General features: G+C 43.1%; 2 protein-coding genes and 1 long non-coding RNA gene across 3 annotated transcripts in view; 1 reads left to right on the top strand and 2 right to left on the bottom strand.

The window, feature by feature from the left end:
• The window catches only part of SEPTIN1 (septin 1), a 12,264-nt gene extending 7,725 nt beyond the window's left edge, over nucleotides 1–4,539 (bottom strand). Inside the window, exons 1-6 of the mRNA XM_044448011.1 lie at nucleotides 4,238–4,539; nucleotides 3,458–3,517; nucleotides 2,835–3,055; nucleotides 2,282–2,372; nucleotides 728–814; nucleotides 504–627 (exon numbers count right to left, since the gene is read on the bottom strand). Coding sequence (XP_044303946.1) covers nucleotides 504–627; nucleotides 728–814; nucleotides 2,282–2,372; nucleotides 2,835–2,837 — 305 coding nt within the window. The 5' untranslated portion in view covers nucleotides 2,838–3,055; nucleotides 3,458–3,517; nucleotides 4,238–4,539. The remainder of the gene's footprint in view (nucleotides 1–503; nucleotides 628–727; nucleotides 815–2,281; nucleotides 2,373–2,834; nucleotides 3,056–3,457; nucleotides 3,518–4,237) is intronic.
• A 101-nt stretch (nucleotides 4,540–4,640) lies between these two features.
• LOC123032257 lies at nucleotides 4,641–9,015 on the bottom strand. Its single transcript, XR_006416458.1, has 3 exons — nucleotides 8,741–9,015; nucleotides 5,772–6,158; nucleotides 4,641–5,157 (listed from the first exon to the last, which is right to left on the bottom strand). It is a non-coding gene; the product is annotated as an uncharacterized LOC123032257 (long non-coding RNA).
• The window catches only part of ITGAL (integrin subunit alpha L), a 57,834-nt gene continuing 37,402 nt past the window's right edge, over nucleotides 5,991–26,422 (top strand). Inside the window, exons 1-2 of the mRNA XM_044447981.1 lie at nucleotides 5,991–6,120; nucleotides 25,157–25,271. Of these exons, the coding sequence (XP_044303916.1) occupies nucleotides 6,060–6,120; nucleotides 25,157–25,271 (176 nt within the window). The 5' untranslated portion in view covers nucleotides 5,991–6,059. The remainder of the gene's footprint in view (nucleotides 6,121–25,156; nucleotides 25,272–26,422) is intronic.

The raw sequence follows: 26,422 nt of genomic DNA, 5'->3' as shown, positions 1-26,422 counted from the left end.
TTTAGACTTGTTAATTAATTTTTAATCCCGTATGACAATTAAAATTTTCTAATGATTGTTTTAAAAGGCTCTATGCTTTTTCTGGGTCCTTCAAAAGCAAAAGCATATCATCTGCATAAAGGTTGAGTTTACATTGCTTATTCCTAATTGTTATTCCCTTAATATTATCCTTATTCCTAATGCTAGAAGCTAATGGTTTGATGACCATTGCAAATATTAAGGGTGACAGCCCCATCTGCAATTTCTTATATGCATCTCTGCTTCTACTGAACTGACTTCATACAGGCCAGGGGTCTCTCCAGCCCAGTATCACAGACACTGACTGGCAGCAGCTCTCCCGATTTTCAAACAAGATTGTGTCTGAACCTCTCTGGAGAAGCTGAGGATTGAACCCGAGACCTTGTGCATTATGCTCTCTGGAAGGGCTGCTGAACAAATTGATCCTGCATCTTCCTGAGTTGCCATTTTGCTGAGCGATGGCCCAAACCTATACATGCTCTTACCACTCAGTGTTGTCCACTGCGTCCCCAAATCCTGGAGTATCAATCACTGTCAGTTTCACTTTCACCCCCCGTTCTTCAATATCGATTGCATGTTTGATAATTTCCATAGTTTGTGGGATCCTGGCTGTTGAGTGAAAAAGCCAGGAAAAGAGTCAGCATTAACAGTTTCCCCATGGAAACCCCATGCCACCCCTGTGGACCATGGCAACAGTCATCCACCTTACCTTGAGCATCTGGAAGCTCCCGGTCTTTGTACAAGTCCGTCAAGAACAGGCTATTGACAAGAGTAGATTTCCCCAGTCCAGATTCTCCTGTTCAATGAATGAGTGGAAAGGTATAAGAAGGAATGGGGTACAGTTTACCATTGGGATGGAGAACCTCTTTCAGCCCAAGGGCCAAGTTCAATTTTGGAGAAGCTCTCAGGGCCACATTCCTGTGATGGGTGGAATCAAAGGCGGACAAAATACTCAAAATGCATATTGTACCTACCTATAACTAAATCTCAGGAGAAGCATTTGGACCTTTTGGAATGGGGGGAACACTGCAGAGACTCTGGGAAATAGGCAAATTATTGGTACCTTGGAAACAAAGGGAGATAGGGATATGGGGAAGGGGCCCCAGAGGGCTAGATCTGGTCCTTGGGTATCATTTTATTTATTTATTTATTTAGGGAATGTCTGATCTGGTCCTTGGGTATCATTTTATTTATTTATTTATTGATGGATGGATGGATGGATGGATGGAACTTTTATGCCGCCCCATTCACTGAAGCCTGGGGGCGGCTCACAAACATAAATAACATCATATAAAACAATATAATTTAACAGTATAAATTTTCTGGGTATTGGGGTTCCCTACTTTTTAAAAAGGAAATATATCTTGGAGTAGCTACCGCTAGCTTAATGCCCTCTAGAGGTCCTCATTGGCTAGGAATGATGGGAGTTGTAGCTCAACATGTCGAGAGGGCAAGGCTTAGCTTAGTGGGCTCTAACAATAAAAGCCTGGAGTGTTGCTCTAGCCAGATGCTGCTCTTCAGCTTGAGTGCCTTTTGGACCTTGCCATGGCAAAGATGCTCTGTGCTACTGACCCCTGGATTCTTGCTTGACTCAGCTCCTGGATGCTGCCATGCATCTGGCCACTTAACTGTGCTTTAACCTTTGCTTGAACTTTTGAGCACACCTTCCTGCCTACTTGCTTCCTTACTGGTCTGAAATATGGGTGCTTGACCACTGGCTGTTCTGTGGTTTTGCTTGTTGCATTGGCTAATCATTTTGAGCCTGCTTCAGCCAAAGTAGGACAGGTCCTGCCTCTCCATCAAAGTGTCTTTGTGTATGTTGCTCAGCGGAGAGGATAAAACAGGCTTAAATAAGGGTACAGCAGATATCTTTTATTTTTTTACTTAGAAGTGATGCAGGGCCCCCAAATCTGGATCTTAAAAGCCTCCCACCCACAGTCTAGGAATCTGATCTGGATCAAGGGCCCTGTATCTACTCTAGCATAAAAATGGGGGAAAGACATTACTGTTTGTAGTTACATCGTATTTTGACATTATATAAAAGGCGACCAAATTGCCTTCTAATCACTCACTCACTGTTCACCACCAAGCCTTAGGACTATCTACATTTTGTACAATGGAACAGCATGCCTGTAACAGGGTAGAAAGTGAGGCAGCAAAAAAGGAACCTGGATTTCATCTCTCTCGGGCAAACAGGAAGGTCCTTTGGGGTGAAGAGGCAATGGAATTTTCCAGGATGGAGGAAGCTGTTTTTATGGCTTACCTGCTACCAGCAGTGTGAAATCAAAGCCCTTCTTCACAGATTTCCTGTGGACTTGGCTGGGCAAGGTGGCAAAGCCGACATAGTCCTTATCCTGGGACACAGAGAAGGATGACATCAGGAGGCACCTCTCTGTCGATTTCGCAAGTGCACAGTATTTCCAGCCCGGAGGGCCATATAGGGGAGCAGCATAGGTAGTGCTGGTGGGGAAGGGGGCAATTGGAGGTGGCATTTGGGTACCCAAAAATGTGCATTCACCACTAATCCTCCTTCCTCTTTGGGGGGAGATTGGTGGGCCTCCCCTCCCCCAGTGCTCTTGATACACATTCCCTACTCTTAGCAGTGGCAGGAAAGTCACAGTCCCCATGAAATTGACAGGAAAGAATGAGGCAGCACGGGGAGGGGGGGCAGGAGCTCTGTGAGGGCCTCATGTAACGCCTCAGAGGGCTGTAAGTTGTGCAACCTGATCTTTCTGATCCTGAAGGATACCCACCTACCCACTCCCTTCTGAGTAAGGGGCACTGCATGGAAAGGCGGCTAGTCTTTCGTTTCTTACCATGATTGGGCTCTAGTTGTATTGCAGAGAAGCTCCAGAGATGTCTGCACCTTGTTGCTGCTGACATACACCCACTTCCTGTCGTGGTGAAACAGGAAGCCAGCTTCGAACGTGTTATCAAGGCATCTGGGCCTCCAATTGGCTGCCCCACTTTCATTTCCCTCCTCTATTTTCCACCTGTTTTGTGAAGTGCAGTCTCTTGAAGTTGAACTGTCACCAAACTGCATTGTTTGGAAAGTTATTAGGGTCAGTATTCATTGTTGTTGGCTGGCCTTCACTCCTGCTCTTTCCAAACTTATAGAATGTGGCTGAATTTTAACCCACATGCACCTAGAGAACAACAGTTGCTTGCCCATGGAGCATACAAGAGCATTACTTAGATACAGTTAGAAGAGTCATGTAAGGGAGATTCAAAAGGCGTCCCTGTGAACAAGGAAAGATCAGTATGGAGCTGGCAAGGGGAAAGAAAAGACGGTCGACCAGCGTGCCAAGCCAGGACAGTGTCCAGCTCCATAGGCTTTAACTGAAGTGCCCTCTAGCAGACCCCTACTTATTTTATTTATTTAAAACATTTCTCTGCTGCCCCCATCGCAACAAAGCCTCGGGGCAGCTCCTCTACTTACCCAGAGGCTGCTGTGAAAAATGCTCATTGTATTTCTGCACTCCAGAGACACCTTGGACAGCTAAAATGACAGAGGGTGGTAGGCAATGTCAGTGCCAGTGCAAGGCTTGAATGCACAGCCTTGATGCCATCACCTTTCTCTTTCTCCTTGAGCACCAGCTATTTACATCTCTTCATAATAGCTCTTTACAACCCTTTATACTCATCCCCTAAACACCTCATCTTTGTGAGCTCGCTCGCTCTCTCTCTCTCTCTCTCTCACACACACACACACACACACACAACCTATTTGTAAACCCTTCCCAGTTTATCCTGTTTTGTTAATGTTTGAGGGAGGGTATATTAAGCAGTGTTCAGTTAAAGAATAATACATCTTAAAGGGCTCCTTTCAAGAATACCTTAATAGCTTTTTAAGGGAGTCTGTTTTCTTTTTAAAAGAACTTTTAAAAACTTCCTTTTTCTGGATATTGGGAAAATGGCAAACCGGATTTCACAATCCCTGTCTTCACAGCTATGTATAGTTCCTTCAAAGTGCCTTGGTGGCCTCTTGGAGGAGCTTTCCATACTTGCCAGAAACTTTTTAACCCGCCCCACGCCCCTCAAGTTTTTTTATTAAAAATCTCACCCTTGTGCAACTGCAGATGATTGAGGTGGTGGGAATAGGGAGCCTGGGTAGGCAATGGGTGAAGCTCGTTGTCTGCAGAGCTTTTATACTTTCCCTCCAAAAACGGGGAAAACAGTTTAACTCTTTCCTATTTCCTTTTGAAAAGTGGAGCCTTACCTTTGACAGTTGCTGAAGCAAACCAATCCAATAAATGAGCAGCTTGCATTTGTGCATGTTCCCGAATGGTAGAATCCTGGGCACAAGTGGAAATATGAAGCCAGTCCTAGGACACATGGGTCCACCACGCAAGAAGCATAAGGATCTTGCCATGAAGGGTGTGAACAAGCTGCCACCCCTTTTCACAAGCTAAGATTGCACATGCCGTTGGTTACATTTGATCATTTGCCTTTTGACAGCCACCAGATGTAGTCACTGCCTGAAGGACCAAACAGTGCCTAGCGTTCCCGCTGTCAAGCTCTCAAGCAGCAGGAGCTACCCTGAAGGTGGTATCAGAAGCTTTGCTGAAAGGAAGGGAAGGAGGGAAAGTTTCAGTTTGAATTCAGCTCTTTACATGGGCAGATGCTACTCCTCCATCTCAAGGAGAAATCTACTTTATTACTCCTCTGCAATCTGTTAAGTTTTAATAAAGGGACTGTGCTTCTCAAGGTTCAACTGACACTGCCAGAAAGGGAAAGGAGGTGGGAGAGAACTGCTCACGACATTCCCCTCTTAGAGGCCTCGATGTCATCACCTCTGCTCGATTGACCTTTGGCATCTTGCAGGGCACCCTGCAATTCCTCCTCTGTAGGCTGCCCTCCGATCTCTGCCCTCCAGCCTTCTCCTCAAGTACTGAAGGCAATGCCATAGTCACACTGCTTCCACTGGAGCAGTAACTTCTACTTGTTCTGCTCCTGTCTCTTCTTCATTTTCCCTTGCATCAGGATTTTCCTCTTCTGCCTTGGCTTGCTGTTTCTCTTCACTTTGCTTTTTCAGCTCTAAGAACGCTGTTGTCTCTCATTCCCTTGAGGGTGGACATTTGCCGCTCCAGTACTCTCATTTGCTTTCCAACAGGGCAACATGTGTAGGCCACACTGATCCTGGACAAAAAACCAAACATTGCACAAAGCATGCAGGGAGTCTTTCCATCCAAAGTCTCTTTTTGATTGTACCTTTCTGATTTTGTTGGAATGGTCAGTGTTCTCTCCTGACTTGCCTGAGGGTTAATGACAGAGTCCTACTAGTATACATGTGTTACCAAAAGTTTTAAAAGTGAAGAAATCTAGGGACCTCCCCTGCCGAACTCCCATTAGCTCACTCTGTTCACTCAGTCTGATTACTTGTTCTCCAGGAGCTTGTTCGCTGTCACTTCCAGACCAGCTTGCTGGCACTTCCTCTGCTCTGCTAGGAGCGAAGAAACAGTTCTTTTCCCACTTTCATTATTTTTTGGTGATTTTTAAAAAATTGTGTTTAATGTATTGGTTTTATTATTATTTCTATATATTTTTTAAAGTAGGCTTTTATGGTTAGTAGCCACTTTCAAAGCCATTTCCTAATAGAAAGGTGAAGCAATTAAGTAAAACAGTAAATTAGACAGGCCCATTCCTGGTGAGCAAATGCCAAAGTCCCAAGAATGTGCACACTCTCTATTTTACTCTCATTGAGACACACTCCTAATCGCTGAGGCCACTTGTCAAAAATTTAATTTCCTTACCATACTCTGTGGGTAAATGCAGGAAGCCACGTGATCATCTGGAGATGCTTTTCTCCTCCCCCTGCCTTTTACCACGATGCCATTCACAGTGAACAACCGTATGGTGTTGTAATTCGGAAATGAGATGCCTCTCTTCCCCTCTCTTCTGTTTCATTACGCTGCTTGATTCCGTTGCTTGTCTTCAACCTGTGCCCGGGCTTTATCAAATTATTCAGTCAGTGGCTTGGCATCCCATGCCAGTTATGCCCTTCAGGAAGTAATAGCCTCTGTCTTTTACATCACTTCATCATGACTGGCATCCTGCTTCCAGTCCACTTTGTGGCAATGCTGGTTGGATTGACTCTGAAAGGTAGGTTGATTGTGGCAGGCATCTCTTTGTGGGATCAACTGTGGGTTGATATATTTGACATGGTGCATCCTTTACTTTTTGTTTTAAATGTGTTTTCATATAGTTTGAAATATAATTAAATATATCATTGCTACAATATTTCTATAAAACCTATTTCTATACAATCTATTAAAACAAACCATTTCTGTAATTGCAAGCAAACTGGGCAGCCCAGTCACAGTGGAAAGGCCCAGGCTAAAAAGCAGGTATTTAAGTGATGCCTAAGCCATGCTGTAGTTGGCACCACCTAAGCATCATTGGAGACGGCGTTGCACAGGTAAGCATCACCATGGAGGTTGCCCACTTCCCAGCTGCTGTCTGACAGCAATCTGCAAGTTATGGTACAACCAGCAAGGTCTTTTCTGATCTTACTGATCACGCAGGTCTGTACTGGGGAAGGTGAACTTCAAGGAATGTCATTCCAAGCTGTGTAATGCCTTATCTGGCAACAGTAAGACCTTGTTGCAGGCTTAGTAGCTAATAGGCAGCCACTGCAGTTGTGTCGACACCAGTGTAATATGTGCACAGCAAGGGATTCGTGCCACATCCTAGAATGATTGCAGTGGCTTTGTTCCAACTTGGATGGTTGATTTCAGAAGATGTTACCAGGGGACTCTTGTCCTGCCCAATTGTAACTGAGTTAAGGCTCTGTTCCCCCCGCCCCATGCTTTCTGCATTGCAAGTTATGGCTGGAAGGGATTATCTAGGGATATGGGCTGGAGTGTCACCAATATATAGATGAACTGAGTTCTATCTGCCCATTTGATCTAATACAGGAGTAGCACTGGGTGTTGAGAATCAATGCTTGGGGGAAATATGGACTGGAGGAGCTGGTGTGGCACGGTGGTTAGGTATTGCACTGGGCTTTGGGAGATCCCGGTCCTTGTCCTCAGCCTACCTTGAAGCTCACTGGGTAACTCTGGGCCAGTCATGGACCCTCAGCCTAACCTGCCTCACACAGGAGCTGATGAGGGCAAAAGTGAGAGGAAGTTGTTTTGAGTTGCTTGCAGAAAAAAGGCAGGATGTAAACGTAGGAGAAAGAATAACAAAGACTCATAAAAAGACCCAGTCCAGTTAAGAGGAAGATGCTTAACTGGTCCATTAAGCCTTCCACAGCATTAAACCTGTTCTGAGGAGGGTTGCAAGGAGCAAGTTTTCAGTTTGGGGATTTTAGATCCACTGGAGGTATGTGTGGACACAGTGAAATGCCAACAACCACCTCACTTAGACAGAGATAACCTTGCAATAATTTTTCACACTGTTTATATTATTCCAATGTGCTATATGTGGTTCTGCCTTTGAAGTCTGTCCTGAAACTTCAGATACTTCAAAACAGGCAACTGGATTGCTGGCTAGGACTGGCCAATGAAGCAGTACCAATATGTTATGATCCTCTGCAATGGTTCCTGGTCCATTTCTGAGCCCAGTTTAAAGTATTGTTTTTTAACCTTCAAAGCGCTAAAAGGCTTGAGGCAAGGTTATCTGAAAGAACAACTCTCATCTGTACCTACCTGAAAATAAAACTAATCATTTGCAGACCACCTCCATATGCCCCCACCACATGAGGTGAGCCAAATGCTTACAGGAGAGAAGGACTTTAGTGGTAACACCCAGTTTGTGTAATGCTTTCCCCTGAAAGCCTTGACTAGCATTTATGCAACAGTCTTTTCTGTGCCGGCTAGGACCCTTTCGTTCTCTCAAGCATTTTAAGAACTGTTTTTACTACTTCATTCTGCTGCTGGTTTTATTTTGGTTAATACTGTTTTATGCGATGGAATAGTTTGATAATTTTAATGTTTCTATTCATGTTTTTAATCCATTGTATATTATCAAGCAGAATACACTGGCTAGTTGGACAGTTGCAAAAATAAGAAAGACATGCATATGCCATGCAAAAAACTTTTTATTTAAACAGTATTTTAAAATTTAACAGCTTTTAAGTTCAGTTGCTCTGCTTGTTTTGTGATTTATTGTTTTGTTCTGTCCTATTATTTATTGAAATTATTGATTTAATTGTTCTTTTAAATGTTGTAAGGCGTCCTGAGATCTTGTATAATGGGAGGGCATACAAAAGCTTTAGATAGATAGATAGATAGATAGATAGATAGATAGATAGATAGATAGATAGCTGGCAACTCTGTTTGCCAGATAACTGGAAGGAGTCTTAGTCACCCTACAGTCAATAAAACCCCGTTGAACTGCTGGTGAACCCACCACTTACACACAAATTCATGTTGGGTTTTTTTTTTTCATTATGCCATGCTTCTAGGTAATTTCCCCCCCAGTATTTGCATCAAAAACAGCATGGGGACAACATCTTCGGTATTAGTGTTGGGAGTGAGAGGGCATTGGTCTGCCTTTTAAGTTGCAAACAACAGTAAAACAAAATAAAAATTTAAATTCAAAGCAAATCAATTAAAATATCTGTTAAAAAGAAAAGAAGCAGTACCCACAAGTTAAAACCAACTTCTGCAAACAATGAAGCTGAACAAAAACATTCGCTCACCAGCAGAAACACAACACAGATGGAGTTAGCCTGGCTTCCCTCGGAAGGGGAGTCCAAACCCTCAGAGCAACCTACCATGCTGGTATCTCTCAGCTTCTTTCCAAATGCCTCCAGTGGTGGTAGGATCATGAGAAGGGTCTCTTCCAAGGTATCTACAGGCAATCTACTCCTCTACTGCCTCTACTGCCTGAGTCACTCGCCTATGGTGTCGCGTGTTTTCCGTCTCTCTTATCTTCTTCCTCTCTGTGCCAGAATTCTCTTGATGAGTTTTATCCCTCCTTTTCTTCCTCTTGTGCTTCAGACGGTGGATGCCCTTCTGGGTGTGCTCTCACCTGGTGCTGCCCTGGGCTTTCCAACAGGGTGGGGGAGAGAAATGCCCCACCTGGACTCAGAATCTGCAAAACAAGGAGATCCTTCAGTTGCTTTCCTGCCTCGCTCCCTAGTTCTCCCTCTGACTTGCAAATGCCTGGTCTGAAATGCCCTTCTGCTGAAAAAAGTAGTTTCTGGTGTCTTTTCATGTCTTCGATGTTGTCTTGCTTAAGAACTAGCTGAAATGCATGTCTACTTAGAAGCAAATCAGCTTACCTTTAAGCTTTCCCACGAAGCTTTCATGGGAAAGTCTGCATGGGAGGGGGTTGCACTTGCTTGCTCTGGGAGTGAGGACAGGGGGTACTGGTCTCACTGGCTCAGAAGAACAATCACAAATTCCAGCTCGACCTGCTTTCTTTTGGTTGCAAGAAACTGGTTGCCGCCAGTCTGGCTGACTTAACACTGTGGGGGTTGCAGGGGCATCCTTTTTCCTTCTCCATGATTTTTTGGAGGGCAGGCAGAACTGTGATCCCCCTCCCCCGTTTTTTGTTCCTTTTGTACCCGTGCATATTCAATTGGGCTAAAAATGTGCATGCAAAAACAAGGCAACCTTAAAGGACTCCTCTGCACCCATCTCCTTTCTAACTTCTCTTGACACATAATGGCAAATGTCATAAAGTGAGCAAACCCAGTAATACTGCTATGGAATAGATACGTGGTGTGGGAAAATGGCATGCAAACGGTGCGTATCCCACAACAAGTCTTTCCATGTGTGCTCAGAGTAGGGAATGCAAGATATGGACAGCACCTCTAGTGAAATGAGGTTAGGTGTCAATCTAACCTGGACAAGGTCATATGGGAGAGTGAAATCGTAATTACAGTGGGTTTACTCTCAAGTACAATTTATACCAGCTACAATCCTGGATACATTCTTAGGGGGAAGTTTAACCCCACCCAGCACAAGGCGAGTCTCTGTTCTTTGATTTGCTTTTCAGTTGACTGGAGGGGCCTTGATCTTGCCTGGATTAAGTTTCCATTGGGTTGCCCTCATCTAATCGATTACTGACATCAGACACTGATTGAGAAGAGCTTTTTGGATTCAGATAGAAATAAGAGAGAGATTGAGAGAGGGGTGTCATTGGTGTACTGGTGGGCAAGCTCTCCCAGCAGTTCCATAACCAGGGCTTTTTTTGTCATAGAACACACTGGAACGGCGTTCCAACACCATTTTTTGACGGATTTTTCCAATGGAGTGATTTTGAATCGCCTGTGGGCTGCTTTTGTGTCCGTGCTGATTGTGAGGGCGCTACTCGGCTCGGGACACTGCTCTGCTTGGGATTGGCGTGTGTGGTCATGTGCTGACTGCTTACTGCCGGTGGCGACCATTATGTGAGTTCCAGCACCTTTTTTTTTTTTTACAAAAAAAAAGCACTGCCCATAACCATGTTTAATCAAAATTAGTTCCTGGCTATTAAATCTCAGAGCAGGAGTTAATATTTCATCCGCAGGGTAGGTGTTAAGGGTAGGCACAGTTGGGCACCTCTGCAGGTGCCACAGCCAAGAGCTCCCTGATGTTGCTCCTCCTTTTTGCCCTTGCAACCTGTTTGGTGCAACAGCCCAGAAAACAAAGAGGGCGATTTGGAGAAAAAGCTGCTGCCATGGCCTCCTTGCTTGCTGCCTGGCAAGAAGCCAGTGGTTGCAATGAAAAGAACAAGGATAAGGAGCCACAGCAGCCAGTGACCATGGTGGGATGAAGGCAGACTCCCAGAGGGAGGGGGTCCTTGCAGGGTTGCTAGTGCAAGGACCCTATAACCCACCATTTCACATGTTCAAGTTCTTTGTGCATGTGTTCTGCAGCAGGTTGTACTTTAACCCTGAAGATCAATCATTCCCTGGCCTTTAAATTGCAGGAAGACTGGCCATACCAGGAGTTTCTCATATACCATTCAGAAATATAAGCAGGTGAACTGGCCAAATTCTATCCTTCCTGCCTTACTCCTTACTTACCTTAATAATTTTTAAAAAACCATGCCACTTCTTAAGGTTCAGTTCTCTTAAGCCAGTTTATGTATTCATACGTAATGGAACCGCAGAACAACCAAAATCAGTACAATTATGAAAAACACCCATAAATTGACAAATGCAGCCAGCACAAAGAACAGGAAAAAAAGTACAATTAGGAACCCATCAAAATGAGGCAGTACTGTGAAAAGAACACAAAGAACAGTGAGATCTTAGTTGCATGATGCAGCAGGCCGGTCAGAACAGGACAGAACTCACAGTCCTTCCCTTCTAAAATCTGGTTATGCGAACGTTTTCTCCATTTCAACAAGATAGTTAAGAACTGGGTGAAGAAATTGTTGTGCACTGCAATTGCTCATTTGGTAAGGGAAAGTTCCTTCACGAGTGATTAGCTGGGAGCAAATGAGGAAGAAGAGGTAGCATAAACAATGCTGCAATAATTTCAGTTCCCAGCATGGAAAGACAATAGCTGAGAAGGGTGTGAACAACAGGCAGATGTTTCTGTCTGGGAGATAAATGGAGCCAACAGTCATCTGTCCAGAAACTCCTGCCCAGATGGCATCACTTTTCCATTTTATAATTTTGTGGTTTGTAGACTGCTTTCCAATAAAATGTATTATGAGCTGCCTGGGCATAAAAGAAATACAAGAACAAGAATACAGATTAAATATTGCAACTGCAGTTATATATCATTCTAATAATAATGCAAATAATTCATTTCTCAAATACTAACTGCATTTAAATCAATTACAAAACAGGCAATATAACTATCACAAAATTATCTGTAGTTATTAAGCTTTACCACCTAAGCCAGAGCTGAATAGTCTAAACATTTTCTGAAGAAATTCACAAATGATTCACCACAAAGTACCAAATGCAGGAAATAGCAATTTCTTACAAACTGAGGGTGGTGATGCGAAGGCCCAGGGAATGCAAAGACAGTGGCCTTCCCCCTCACTCTTCCTCCATGCAGAGAATGACCCTTCATAATAGGCTATGTAAGAATCAAATTAAGAGAAAAGCCATATGAACACCAGGAATTAAATGACCGACATCTTTTTTTGTTTCCTAAAGAAAAAATGTTAAGGCTCTGGGGAACAAGGTGGTACTACAAGGCATAAAGCAAAATAGTTGATGCTCTAAGAAGTTAAAAAAAATATGGAACTTGTTTTCTAAAAAAACAAAAAACAGTTTTAATCTTGTGTCTTCTCAGTGCCAATGCAAAAGAAAGCGAAATCAGATTTGGAAAAGAAATCAGGATACCTTTACAATTCGACCATTTAGGGAGAGCAGTGCTGAGAAAAATATATATGAATTTCTTGTTGAAATCAATGTGGTTGAGTTTCTCACTTTGTAACATTTCCACTGGGTAACAGGCTTCCTTTGTTAAAATATAAGAATACTTGATAAACGTACAAGAAAGCTTTCTGCAAGGTACCTTCACAAAATACTTTTCAGAAAGAAAAAATGCACACTACCTAACAATCATACTTTAGAACAATTGCCCCTTTCACTTTTTTTCTGGAATTAAAATAACTAAATCCTTTAGTTATACCTTAGGGTATATTTGTTAACTCTTCCTTGAGAGTCCTTCTTTTAGCCACTCATTAGTGAGTATAATGAGTGCCTTAAAAGAGTAAAGGGTAATTTAGGATACATAATTGTCAGATAACTTTAAAATATCTTTTTTCAGCCTTTAGCAGTACACGCCTAGTCCCGCTGTACTTACGATAATAAACAGAGAATAATCCAGCATTTTGCACTGACAAGCAAACATGCTTCTGCACAATCTGATTCTTCAAAGTTCATGTTACTATACAACAGGGGTGTCCAACCCGCGGCCTGGGGGCCACATGTGGCCCAGAGAGGCTATGAATGCAGCCCAACACAAAATCGTGAACTTACTTAAAACATGAGATTTTTTTTTTGTAACTCGATCACACAGTTCTCCAGTGTGTACTCTGTAGATGACAATGCTGTGTCGCAATGTCACGTAAAATAAATGCACCTACGCTCTCACTCTTTGTACACCTGCGTGGCTTATCGCAGTCTGCAGCTTCCAATGTGTTATCTTCCAAGCGCAGACAGTCAAATGTACACCATCAGACATTACATGTGCTCATGGTGACTTGGCAAGTGAAACACAGCTATTATCAATAATCTTTCAACCTACCATTGCAAACAATTTTATACATTTCGACATGTTGGCTAAACACAGGCCTGTTGAAGGAGCTTGATTAGCTTAACAAACACCATTTGCTTTTTGTAAAACTGCTTGCTTTGGAGAGGAAAAACGGAAGACAAAAGAATGTTGATAAGGTGAGACAGAGAGGCAGTGAGTGAAAGAAGGCCCCCCATGCAAGGTGTGGCACACAGTGATCATGCTCCCCCTGCGAGGGGACTGGACGTAGATAAGCACCTGCAGAGGCCAGGCATGCAGCGGACATGCAGACCCCGCAAGGGGATTGGGTGCAGGAATAATGGGGGTGAGATTAAGTGAAAAAAAGGGAAAAAAGCATGAGTCAGTTGGAGGAACACGTGTGTGTGTGTGTGTGTGTGTGTGTGTGTGTGTTGCTTCCTGCCTGCGAGTAGGGCACGGACACTTGGTTGCTTTGCTCAGCTGAATAAAGAAAACTGAAGGAATCTCCACCTGACTGAACCTCATTGGCACTTGGTTTAGTGGGTCTGTAAGTCACCTGGCTAGCAGGGACATCAACACTGTGGACAGCGAAAAATATGCAGCCTTGCTTTTCGATTTGATACAAGAATTTGAAAACAGATTTCAAGATTTCTGGGGAAATAAGCACTATTTTGGTATATGTGCGACTCCATTTTCAGTCAACATAAATACGTTACCTGCTAATTTTCAAATGGAATGTATAGAGCTGCAATCTGACATTCAACTTAAAGAAAAAATTGATCATGAACCTTTATAGATCCTATTGTCCCAGAGAAAAATAAGCCTTGCTTCACAATCATGCCTTATTCATGTTTTCGCTTTTTGGAAGCACCTACATTTGTGAGCAACTATTTTCAAGAATGAAGCACACTAAGAGTAAAATTAGAACCAGAATATCTGATGAGCACCTTGAGAACTCACTGTGAATTGCAACTACTTCCATCGAACCAGATATTGATCCATTAGTTTATCCCACTAGTTTTATGTTGCCCTCTTTTCTTTTACTTTTATAATAAAAATAAAAAATGAAGTTTTATTACTTAGATATGTTCATTTTGTCTATTAGTGATCACAAACTTTGGACTTGCTCAACAACTTTAAAAGAGTTTAAAAGATTCTCCAAACAGGGTGTCACATAATTGGGATTATGTGAGGACTTTTTTGCTTATCTGTGGTGGAAGATATCACAAAAATCATGCACAGACTTTTTTTTTGCTTATCAGCTTTTGTTACTGTTTGTGTATTTAATGTGCAGCCCAAGACCGCACATCTGTGGTAAGCCATTCAGAGACGCATAGTGATTGGACAGGTTAGAAATATCCCCAATAAAATAAATAAATATCCCCAATAAGAGAATTTTTTTTCTTTCAATGCAGACCAGAGAAGCCACAAGGTTGGACACCCCTGCTATACAAGCTTTTATCTCCCAGGATCAGTTATGCAATTATAGGGTGAAAATCCAGCTTTAGTCAGGTAAAGTGTTGAGTGAGCAGACTGTTGGAAGGGTGTCCAGATAAGGTTTTTGTCTTTTTCACTCCCTGCCTTATTCACTGAATTTTTCAGCCCATCCTATTCTTACATTACTCCAGTTTTTAAAATGAGCTGTCATGCTTTAAGTGGAGGCTCCCATTCTCATATCACAAGTCAAAACAAGTTTAAAACTTCCTGCTGGGAGCAAAATGCCGTGCTAGTATGGGCAGTGAACCCATTTGCTCCACAGTGGTTACTCTGCTGTCCTGCAGGCAAAATAGAGGTCTACTAGGGGCAGTTTTCTTTGAAACGGAAATGCAAACTTGTGAAGATCTTCCTAGAAAAATGTTGGCATCCCTTACCCTGTAATAAGTAAAATTGCAGTGTAATTTTTAAAAAGTGTGAGCACTGGTTTGTTTTCTAAAAAACAGCTACATCTTTGCTGGTTAACAGCAACACAATCTACAGAGCAGGAACTAATGCTTATCTACTTAACTGTGAAAGACTCACACAAGTTTCTGCAGATCAAACGATTAAGGCATAAGGGCCAGCAAGATGGTTTGTTTTGTTTTTCTTGGACTGTTGGCATCATTGCCATAGTATTAAGGGATAATTTGCATTGGACAATCTCCCAAATGAACCCCTATTTTGGAAAGGGAGCTGGTTTTTAAACCCATCTCCCTCTATTTCTGATATTCACAATTTTTATTTCTTTTAGATTTCTGAACTCACACAAAGTGACATAAAACTAGCCTGCCTCAGAAAACTGTAGATATGTATGGCAGTGTGTGTGTGTGTGTGTGTGTGTGTGTTGCATACTATCAAAATCCATATAAAATTGCTCATACAGGCTGAGGTGTGTTAACCATATGTCACCATATGTCAGAACTTTTGTCAGAACATGTACTTGATAGTGCAGTTGTGTAGCAGAGTACCTAACTGTGTTTGTTTTACAGACAGTTCAGACACACCACTTAAATGGATTATTAGATTGGCCACAAATTTATTTATTTGTGAATAGAAACATAGAAACAGAGCGAGTCAGAAGGGGTCTCCCGGGCCATCTAGTCTGACCTCTGGCACCAGCCGGCTCCGCTCACACCATGCCCACCAATAGGACTGACAGGAGGACAAGAAGTGGGTCCTGTCATTGGGAGGCTGGTTGCTGGCTGACTTTCTTCCTGGCTTACCTGCCAGGAGTGTTGTGGGTGGATGAGAGACCCACCACAGCACAGGGAGCTAATGTAAGCCCCTTCCTTCCAAACAATATCGCTTTCTCTCTGGGCCAGGACAGCAATTGCTTGCTGATTAAACTACAGAGGAGCACCCCACCACCCCCAGATATTTCAACACAGGAGAAGTACAGACTTCCTCTTCTGCAATGCGTGGCCTGATCACAATCAACTGGGAAACAAACAGGGATAGAGATGATACTGTGTCACCTGATTGTAAAAGGCTACAATCCCCTGCATGCTTTCCTGGAATCAAAACTATTGAGCTCAGTAGGATTTGCTTCTGAGTAAATCATGCATAGAATTAAGTGTAGGTTAATTCATTATTAATTTTACTGTGCAATCTTACTCTGCTATTATAAGGTCACCCAAGAGCCTCTGCCAGTGAATTTGGGCCAGTGAGCCATGATCCTTTTAATTTTCCACAATGCTCCAGAGCAATTTTCCACAATGCAATGTGGGTCATTAAAATAGTGGGCATCTACAGTCACCTACCACAGATTACAGGATTACCTCACCAGGCTGACCAGTTAATTGCAACCCTTCTTTGCTCTCTTTCACATCTTCCCTGTAAATTGTAAGTACATTGGGGTAGGGAAATATGCTTTTCCTTTCTCTGTGAATAAGCCACTCTTCCCCAGCCGGGTACACTCCGGGAATCCTTGGAGTTGTAGTCCAAAATGTCTGATCAGTAACCATGCCGGGGCTGATGAGAGTTGTAGTTCACAATATGTAAAGGGCACCAGTTTGGGGAAAGATGATGCAATCCAGTGTGGTGGTCACAGTGTTAGACCGGGGACCTGGGAGGTCCATGTTCTAACCCCTGCTCAGTCATGAAGCTCAGTGGGTGACTTTGGACTTTGCAAAATTTGCAACCTACCTACCTCACAGAGTTGTTGTTGTGAGAATAAAATGGAGCCATGTAAGTCGTCCTGGGTTCCTCACAAGAGGGGAAAAAGAGGGATATGCATGCAATATAACAACACTGTAATAAATAAGCTCTAATGAACATGAAAAATTATCCATTCTAGTGGAGGCAGAGATGTGTGAAGACACCCAAACCTCCTCCTGCCACTGCAACCTATTTTAATTTTTCAAATGTAATTGCATTAATTTGCAAAACACAGCAATCCATTTTACTTTATTCCATTTTCTGGAAATGCCACTCCACAAGTGCATATTTGAGCAGGAAGCAGATGCATCTTAAGGTTAGTGTGAATGCCTGTGGACATACTTGGGGTGAGCACACTTGTGGTGTCCTGGGGGTAATGACAACCAATGGTAGCTGACTCTGTATTCCCCATTTTTGTTCTTCACTTCTGTGGACGATGGTCTTGCACTTCTCTTTGTAGTGCTGGGCCAGGCACTGGCTACCCCATCAGTTTCCACTGTTTTCCTCCATGGAAGACCTGCTGTTAAAGGCATAAGAGGGGCAGCACTGGATTACAAAAATGGCAATCCCATGGCACTATATTGCTCGCTGGAAGGGGGCATGTTAAACTAGGTAATATATGTGTGTGTTGCAAATGTGTGCAGCTATACAGAAATGAGCAGCTGATTCAACCTGGGAATCCGGGATGGCACTGTATTTCCATTCTTTCTACTGATTTATAATATTTATTATAGTGTTAGCAATGCAAGAAGCAGCTCTCAGCAGAAAGGAGCTTTGAGCCTGTGAATCCTGATAGGCTTGTTTCAGTCTGAACTGGTGAAGGTGCATGAGAGAAAAACCTCTGCAGAAACCACATACTAGTCATTGCTTATTTTATAAAAGAGTGTGTGAAATAGTGCTTGAAGTGTGAAATATGTGCTTCCTATTAATGTGTGTATGAAAGATTAGAGTGTCTCATCTTATAGATGGCCTTAGACATACCCCACTGCTTGAAAGAAAAAAGAAAATAAAAATAGTTGTTGCTGTGAACTGCTAAAATCCTGTGTCAATTTAATGGCAAAGCCATTTGAGGGGGTCCCCAGAAAAGATCCAGTGGGGTCACATGCAGCCCTTTAGTGTTATGTCCCACGGTTTTACAGATGAGATTAGAGACCAGTTGGTATTTTCAAGAGAAGGTTTATTTCCTATAGGGACGACACTCTCTCACAAGGATGGGATGAGTGCCGTGCATTTTAGAGGGACCACGGAGTATTTATACCTTGTTACACAAAAAAAAAAGGAAAATCGTTACTTGGCAGCATAAAGCAAGCTAGCATGATTTACAGAAGCGAGACGATTTGTAGCTCTGATACAAAAAAGTGGCGCGGCCTTGCAGTTTGTCTATGTTTTGATAACAGTGGAGATGCTCTGCAGCTGGTCTATCCTTTTAAGTTATTACCCCTTTGATGAAACTTGTCTATTTGATAAAGTAACACTCTGTATGCATGAAGTAACTGATAACCCTTCCATTTGGCTATTTTTATTGAGACCCCAACCGGTCCCAGGCACCAAGGGTTCTCCCCACTTGCCCTCTTGGACATCCAGTTGGTCTGTCACAGGAGTTCACACAGGGTTCACAACTCTCCGTTCCCCCCTCCTCCCTGCTGGACAGGATATACAACATGACTGCGGCTCTCTGGCTAAGTGGTCTTCCTTGGTTTAGCCTAAGTGGAGTGAAAGGGGGCATTCTTGGTAACGCTATCATATGAATGTGCCCACAAACATGTCTACTGCATTGTATGTGTTATTTTTTTCTCAAGGCAGTTGGGTCAAGTCCAACATTTAGTAGTTGGTACACACTTCTGCTGAAAGGGACAGAAGACAAGATATTCTTCTGTAGAATTCCCCTTGGAACTGGGAAGTCAGGAATCTAAATATTATTGGCTACATCTGGATGTCACATTAAGCTCAAGAAAATGATGCAGTGTGACCCTTGGACTTGTAACAATCTCTCCATTCCAGTGCATTGTGAGGAGGAGGCCAAAAGCTTTTGCTTTTGTTTTATGTTAAGTGCAATTTGCTGTGTTGCAAACCTGGCAAGCTATAGTTGATCTTAACTACGCTAAAAGAAATCAAGCCAGCTTCAAACAGCACTTCATGAAGCTGCCTTAGCTATGAGAATGGAGCTGCAGGTAACAGCTCAAAGGGAGGTTATTGGTCCCGCGAAGTGCTAAGAGAAGTGTGAGTGCTTTTATACATGCTGTTGGCTACCTCTCTTCCTGGGCAGGTCTCATAGCAAATTTGCACAACCCTGGTTGCCCTGGCTAATCCACCAGCTGCGTCCTGGTGACACATGCCCTGGTAACTTCCCAGTTGGATTACTGTGATGTGTTCTATGTGGGCTGCTCTTGAAAATGGTCTGGATACTTCAATTGGTACAAAATAGAGCTGCCAGGCTGCTGACGGGGACTGGCTGTTATTCTCATAATAATGTCAATCCTCTATCAGCTTCACTGGCTCCCAGTTGAAGTCTGGGCCCAGTTCAGGGTGCTGGTTCTTACCTATAAAGCCCTAAATGGCTTGGGTCCAGGATATCTGAAGGAATGTCTCCTCCCCTATATGCCCTCACACCCCTTAAGATTGGCAGGGGAGGCCTTGCTCTGGGAACCCTCTTTGAAGGAGGTATAGAGGGTTCCCAAAATAATTTGTGATGCCACCCCTTCCTGTAAAATTCTTCCTTAAATAGCCACTATTTCTGTTGTACAACCTGCTACTTCCCTATTGTTGCACATGTAGCTGAAATGTTGGAGTATTATTCTTACCCTGTTTACGACCTAGTACTTGTCCACTTCCCTTTCTATGCTGATTTCCTGTGTTGAATTTGGAGGCCCCATGAGGTAGGCCTCTTGCATTCTGTAAAGTACCAAGTATGCCATTGTCTGTATATAAGTCACAAAACAATCCCCTCACATGCCTCCTCACCCCAAACCACACCAAGAAAGACTTCTACACAGGACTGTTAATCGAGTGCATCTGATTTTGGTTTTGAGCAGAATTCAAGCACTACATGAAGAGCACTTCCTTTTCTGCTACATGGGCAGCATTTCTGATATAGCAGAAATGCCCAAGAGGAAATTGTACTTTCTTTCACTTTCAGAGATAATATTCCATTTTCCCTGCTTTAACCTGCTGCCTCCCACCCCCAACATAAAACACTGGGGAAATGCTCTGAAGAAAACAGAAACAAAACTGAAGGACCACATCATCACAAACTCATAAAGAACCAAAAAGAAGGAATTATGACTGCACAACAAATACCTGGGGTAAAAAAGCTCTTGATAGTCTATATTCCCATATTGTCTGATTCTGCCTAGTCTTGGAATCTAATCAGCATCAGACCTGACTGAAATCTGGATGGGTGACTTAAATGTTACGAGCTGACCAGACAGCATTGACTGTGGGTGGTATAGAAATGTCATGCAATAATAACAACACTCCCTTTGTAAAAAGGTAGGTGTAGGAGAAATATAAGGCAGAGCAGCTACTAATGTTTGAGGTTAGACACCCATCTCCCCTTTTGGCTAACATCTATCCAGTAAAATGATCGGTGCATCATGAAGTCTTCTAGTACAGACATGGAAAAACTTCAGATATGGGAGGTCTACTTTGCCTTTACTAGTGTCTCAAAGATCCCCCAACCAGAGCCTGGTACACAAGACATACACTTGGGGTGTTCCTACACACAGCATTTATTTGTTACCTCACTCATGGAAGCCTGCAGGTCTTTTCTACAACACTGTCATCCTCCAGGGCCTCTCCTGTGATTTCCAACTATTTTTTGTTACATTCTTTAGAGCAGAGGTAATGCATTATTTTCTCAGATAATGCCAGTATTCACTACAGAAGCCAAGTATATTTTTTTCAATTCCACCCTATACCACAGCATCACCTGAATGGAAGATGTGTAATGGAACATATAGGAACATTCAGAAAGGCAGAGAAGGAAACATCCTGGAAATAAAACACATATAAGTGACCAAGAGATCCCATCACACCCCTGACTAGAAGATTGACAATGTGCATCAGAGATTACAATGTTGGACTTGGTCAACACCTAGCCTGGGTTTGTAGTCCTGCTTGGCAGAGCACTTGCTTACTGGCTGAGTTCAGCTCAGTCACTCAGCCTCTCAGGCCACTGAGCAGACTTATTGTGTGGATTAAAAGGGCTGCCCTAAGAAAACACAGTAAAAATATTGTTGAAATTATAACATAAACACCAGTAAGAAGATATTTTAGGATTAACTGTCTGAATTCTCAGGTGCCCGTGTTGCCATGGATATTGTTTCCAGTCATGTGGCATAGCGATTTGAGTGTTGGCCTTTTCAAACCTGTAGTTAGGTTTGAAAAGGCCCACTCACTCTCTCCCACAGGGTGGTTGTGAGAAGGAAATGGGGGAAGGGAGGAGTATCATCTGTGCCTTCTTGAGTACCTAGGAATGAAAGCAGGATATACATGTAAAAATACACATAATTAATAAGAAAGACACTATGGCAGTGAGGAATTCACTTGCTTTTAAAGGTTTCTCTGGTATGAAAGGGGCAGGTAATTCCTGTCAGATCAGCATTTCTCTCACCTCAGAAGGAACTGAAACCACTGGCACTTTCCCCTGGGCCAATTTTTCTAAAATGTCTATATTTTAATTTGCTGCTTCCTACGCCTTAACAATTGAGAGAGGATATTGTGGCATTTGAACTGAGCATTCCTCAGGAGAACCTTTCTCTGTGGTTTTATGATGACATGAACCTCTTGTGGTTGGGAACTTTCTTTGTTCAGGATGGAGCAAATATAATGTGATATGCTCCACTTATGACATGGGGGCCACCCCCTCCTCCAGAGACATGAGAATGGCTCTGCCAACATGCACAGAAATTTTCTAAGTGGGAGCCTGATACTTTTTGGGGACACCCCCTAAAGCAGTGACTGTGGCCCATAACTTTGGTGTTGTCTATCCAAAATGGAGTGCCATTTTCAGGCACTGTATTCAGGACAGACATCAGGGGTAATAAGCATGGTTGGGCAATTTTGAGGGGCCACAACAGAGGAAAAAGCCGAGAGGTGCTCCTCTCACTGTTGAAATCTTGTTCATCAGCCTCTGACCCTGGGCCAGACAATGGTAGAGATCAGAAAGGAGAAGGAGCAGAAGCCATGGCTGGCTTGCTCACTGGCTGTCTTCCTGTCAAATAAGTGGTGACGGTGGTGAGAAAAATGATGAGCAAGAGCAGGTGGTGACAATGGTGGGGAAAAGACAAGCATCCTGAGCGAGGAGACCAAATCACTGTGTCTTGCCCAAGTGCCCCCAAAACCTGGAACTGGCACTGTTTTAAATAGATGGCTACTAAATGTTCTACATCCTTACATCGCAATTTCTAGGCTTAATTTAATATAGTCCCTCAGAGCCACATAGCGAGCCTACCTTGCTAGGTGGCGGAGCCACATTTCTATAGGGGGCATTTTGGAGGGTGGAGGGAACCAAGTGCCAGACAATTCCTACCCATTACGTAGGGGTGGAAAAGATGTGAGGGTCAGAAGGCAATGACCTTCCCCTCACTCCTCTGCCATGCAGAGTGTGTGTTATTGTACATAATGAGTTATGTGAAGGTCAATAAAATTTACTACAAACACCAGAGATTAAATGACTGACATATTTTTTGTTTCATTTGAAAAAAGATGCTAAAATACTGTGGACACCAAAGCAAAATAGTTTGTGCTCCAACTAGCCCTCAGTACAATGTTCCAATATTTAATTCTTTAAGGATCACATTGCAATACAGGTTTCCCCCCACAGGATTACTTAAGTAATTATAGGATGGAAAATCCACCTTCAGTCATCAAAAGTCTTGAGTGAGCAAACTTTTGTGGGCTCTTCAGATAAAGTTTTTGTTTTCTTCACTCCCTGCCTTATTTGCTGGATTTTTCAGACAGTCTTGTTCTTAAATTGCTCCAGTTCCTAAAACCTTTCTTTAAGTGGAGGCTGTCATGTCATGTCACAAATTAATGCAACACTTTTCTGTTCCTGAAAAAAAAAATCCCAATAGAGGCAAAGTATCATGCTAGGAGGGGCAGTGAACTACAGGACTACTACCTCATAAATCTCTCTCCCATTAACATAGATAGTTTGCATGGCCTCTTTTTGTAAAGTTTTAATTGTAAAACATACAGTGTTTTGCTTATCAAGACACTAGTAGTTGTGGACAAACACACTTGCTCAGTTTGAGGTAACTTATGAGTTGGATCATATTTCCATAACCATATCGTAATAGTATGTCCTATTTTTGTCAAGGGGTGTAATCAGAACCTTGGCTTATAAGCTTTTAGCATTTGAATTATTTGATCAAATTACATAACCTTGCATTTTAATGAAGGTTAACACTACATCGAAGTTTTACTTTCCCACATATGAAGAAATGTGTGTCAGTCCATCATCTCTTGTAAACCCATGTTATACATATTCTGTATTTTTTCAATTGCTGGTTCCAGATGGGATCAATCAGTCCCTCAGACTGAGAAACAAGCATACTGATTTATTTCTTCCTAGTTTTCTTCTAGCAGAAGAAGCAGGCCAACTTTAATCATGAATGAATCCTGCCTGAAGTCTGGCACTGCCATTTTGTGCTCTGAGTTGCTCCCCCTCTGATCTGCTCACTGATGATTTGGCATCCTGATACAGGAAGAGTATTTTCACATTGTAGTTTCACTCTTACTCTCCATCTGGGGAGAATTTAGAACTTTCGCCTCCCAATATCCTCATTTTCTGGAAGGCACCTGACTATTTAAAATAACAGAGGACAAATAAAAGGAAGTAGTTTTCCCACAGTGCACTGTTGAACTTTGCTGCCACAAGAAGTAGTGATAGCTACCAATTTGGGGGCCTTTAAAGGGAGATGGAGCCTTCAATTTAAGGAACAGGAGACTATGAAAAGCAAGTCATCATGATGGCTATGTATTTATTGTTTGCTGTTTAGTCGCAACTTCAAGCCCGACCCATCATGACCCCATGGAAAACATTCCTCCAGGCTCTCCTGTCCTCCACCATCCCTTGGAATCCACCCAAGCCCACACCCACTACCCCAGTGACTCCCTCTAGCCACCTTATCCTCTGCTGTCCCCTTCTCCCTTTGCCATTGGCTATGTATTACTGGCAGTCAAAACTGGCCCAAGACATTTTGTTGCCTGAGGCAAAAGACAGGATGGTGTCCCCATCCTGCTCCATGTGCAGAAGTTGACCTCATTGACAGTTGAATCTTACTTTGGCACTGGTGACAGGATAGTGCCCTTCACTGTGCCTGAGGAGAGCATATGAGCTTTGGGACAGGGTAGGCTCTGGGGTAGAGTCGGCCAGATCCACTCCTACCGTCCTCAGGCAGCTGCTTGACTCTGGGCCAGCTCTGCCACCAGTATCACCAGTTACTGGGAGATAAGAGTGGGAAAGTGCTACTGTGGGCTTCCTGTAGGTACCTGGTTGGCACTGTGCAAACAGAATGGGAGAGCTTTAGCCACTATTCGTTCTGAAACTTGCTAAAGACTGCTGAGGAAAAAAAGCTTCAGTCTTAGAAGTCTGCTCTCACCTGCTGCCATCACATCCCACCATTTGTTGTTGTTCTTTTTTGGAATATTCTCTTGGCTCATGTGCAAGCTACCGCCAAAGCTGGTCATAAATAAACCAAATCAAAGCTTGAATAAATAAAATTTGAGAGCCAGTGTGGTGTAGTGGTTAAGAGCAGGGGACTGGGACTCAGATGATCTGGTTTCTAGTCCCTGCTCAGCCATGGAGCCAGCTGCGTGACCTTGGGCCAGTTACAGACTCTCAGTCCAACCTACCTCACAGGATTGTTGTGGGGATAAGAATGAGAGTAGCAGCAGGAGAATGATATAAGTTTGTTATAAGAAAATAACAGGCTATCAAATAAATAAATAAATGGGACTGCTTTAAATGACCCCCTGCACTTGTTCTCCAGTGTGGTGAGCAGACCTAATGCTCTTGCCCTGACTGTGATGAAGAGACTAGGAGTTGATCTGGACGATAGTACAGTCCCTCTTGAATATGAGCTCTCCCTGCCAACCTTAACCATGGTTTAAAGTTGTCAAGTGACTGGGGAAAACCTGTATGTCCTGTTCTTGTGCATTTAACAATAGCTTGGTCATTACCAAGCAATAATGCTTATTGTGCCATGAAAAGTGTGGACTTCTGATTCATGCAGATCAAATACCTTTTAAAGACCAGGAGAAGGTCAGGCCTTCTCTCCTGATCAACTGGCAACCTGATGTGCTTGAAGGAAAGACATCAGCATGAGGTTGATACCTGCTCCGCCATATACCCTGAATAAACATTGTCCCTCCTATTTCTACAGGCCTGGCACCATCCCTGGCATACAACATCGACACCTCCCCAGCTGCCTTTTTCTCCAACATCAGCAAGAATTTTGGATATGAGGTCTTGCAGCTTGGGAAAGGCTCTAAAGCAAGGTAAAAGTCCCTGAACTCACCCAAAGATACAATAGAGGCCAGATGTGTTTAGGGAGAGATTTGCAGTCCTTCTAACTGTGGGAAAGGAGTTATAGGTGGCCATATATGCCCTTCAACTAGAGAACTGTCCTTTGAAGGGCTGCTGGGGGAATGTACTCTAGCTGAAGGCCTGTCTTGTCCAATTCTGGTTTAAAAATGAAGTATCAAAACGGTTGCCCATCCAAAGTCATCACTGGGACAGCAGGCTGAACAGGTCACAGTCTTCAACCCCCCAGTGAGATGTACAAGTTTTCTATTTAAATAGCAATAATTATTTTTACATGTATCTATACACATGTATTAACATATGCAGTTATATGTCCTCTATTTTGGTGGTGCATGCCCTCTTCTTTGACCATAAGGAGCTGCAGAAAGCAGCAGGAAAGGCATCATCTCCTAAATGCCATCTGTTGTGCACCTGTTAAAGGCACCATAAGAAAAGCTGGTGTCTCGAAAGGCTGAGAAAACACACCACACAGGAAGTGATGCAATCACAATTGAGTTTGTCTCTGCAACACAAACAGAATGGCCACAGGAAATTCTCTGTTCCACCCAGGTACAACTGGGGTCAGTGTTTCTTAGGGACTAAGCTATCCACACAGCTGTCAATTCTAGGCATGGGGATGGGCCTTGGGGCAAGTATTCTACATTTCACAGGTCCCAACCAAAGGTCTGGTCTCCCTTTCTGCAAATCGTTCCTTGTTGGAGAAGAGGGATTCTAGGCAGCGCTGAGAGCAGGTTTTTGTGGTGGAAATGTTTGTGTTTGTGTATAACTGACTACATTTTTTTAGCCATGTATGGTGCTGTGGTTTGAATGTTGTACTGGGGACACGGGGGATCTGGGTTCTAGTTCCCACTTGGCCTTTGACTTTGGGCTGCTCACTGGTTCTCAGCCCAACCTACCTCACTGGGCTGTTGTTGAAAAAAGAGTTATGTAAGCCACTTTGGGTTTCTTGCAAGAGGAAAAAAGATGGGATGTATAATAATAATCAATGGCCCTGCATTTTCAAGGAGGTAAAAGCACAGGGTTGTGATGGAACCAGGTGGTGAGAGAAGATTGGCACCTTTAATGTCACATTCCGGGTTCCAAACAAGATGCCATTTTAGTTGTA

The sequence above is a fragment of the Varanus komodoensis genome, unplaced genomic scaffold, assembly GCF_004798865.1.
Source record: "Varanus komodoensis strain SLA01 unplaced genomic scaffold, ASM479886v1 scaffold53, whole genome shotgun sequence".
In the NCBI taxonomy this organism is placed as follows: domain Eukaryota; kingdom Metazoa; phylum Chordata; class Lepidosauria; order Squamata; family Varanidae; genus Varanus; species Varanus komodoensis.
This window is presented reverse-complemented; position numbering and strand designations above follow the sequence as displayed.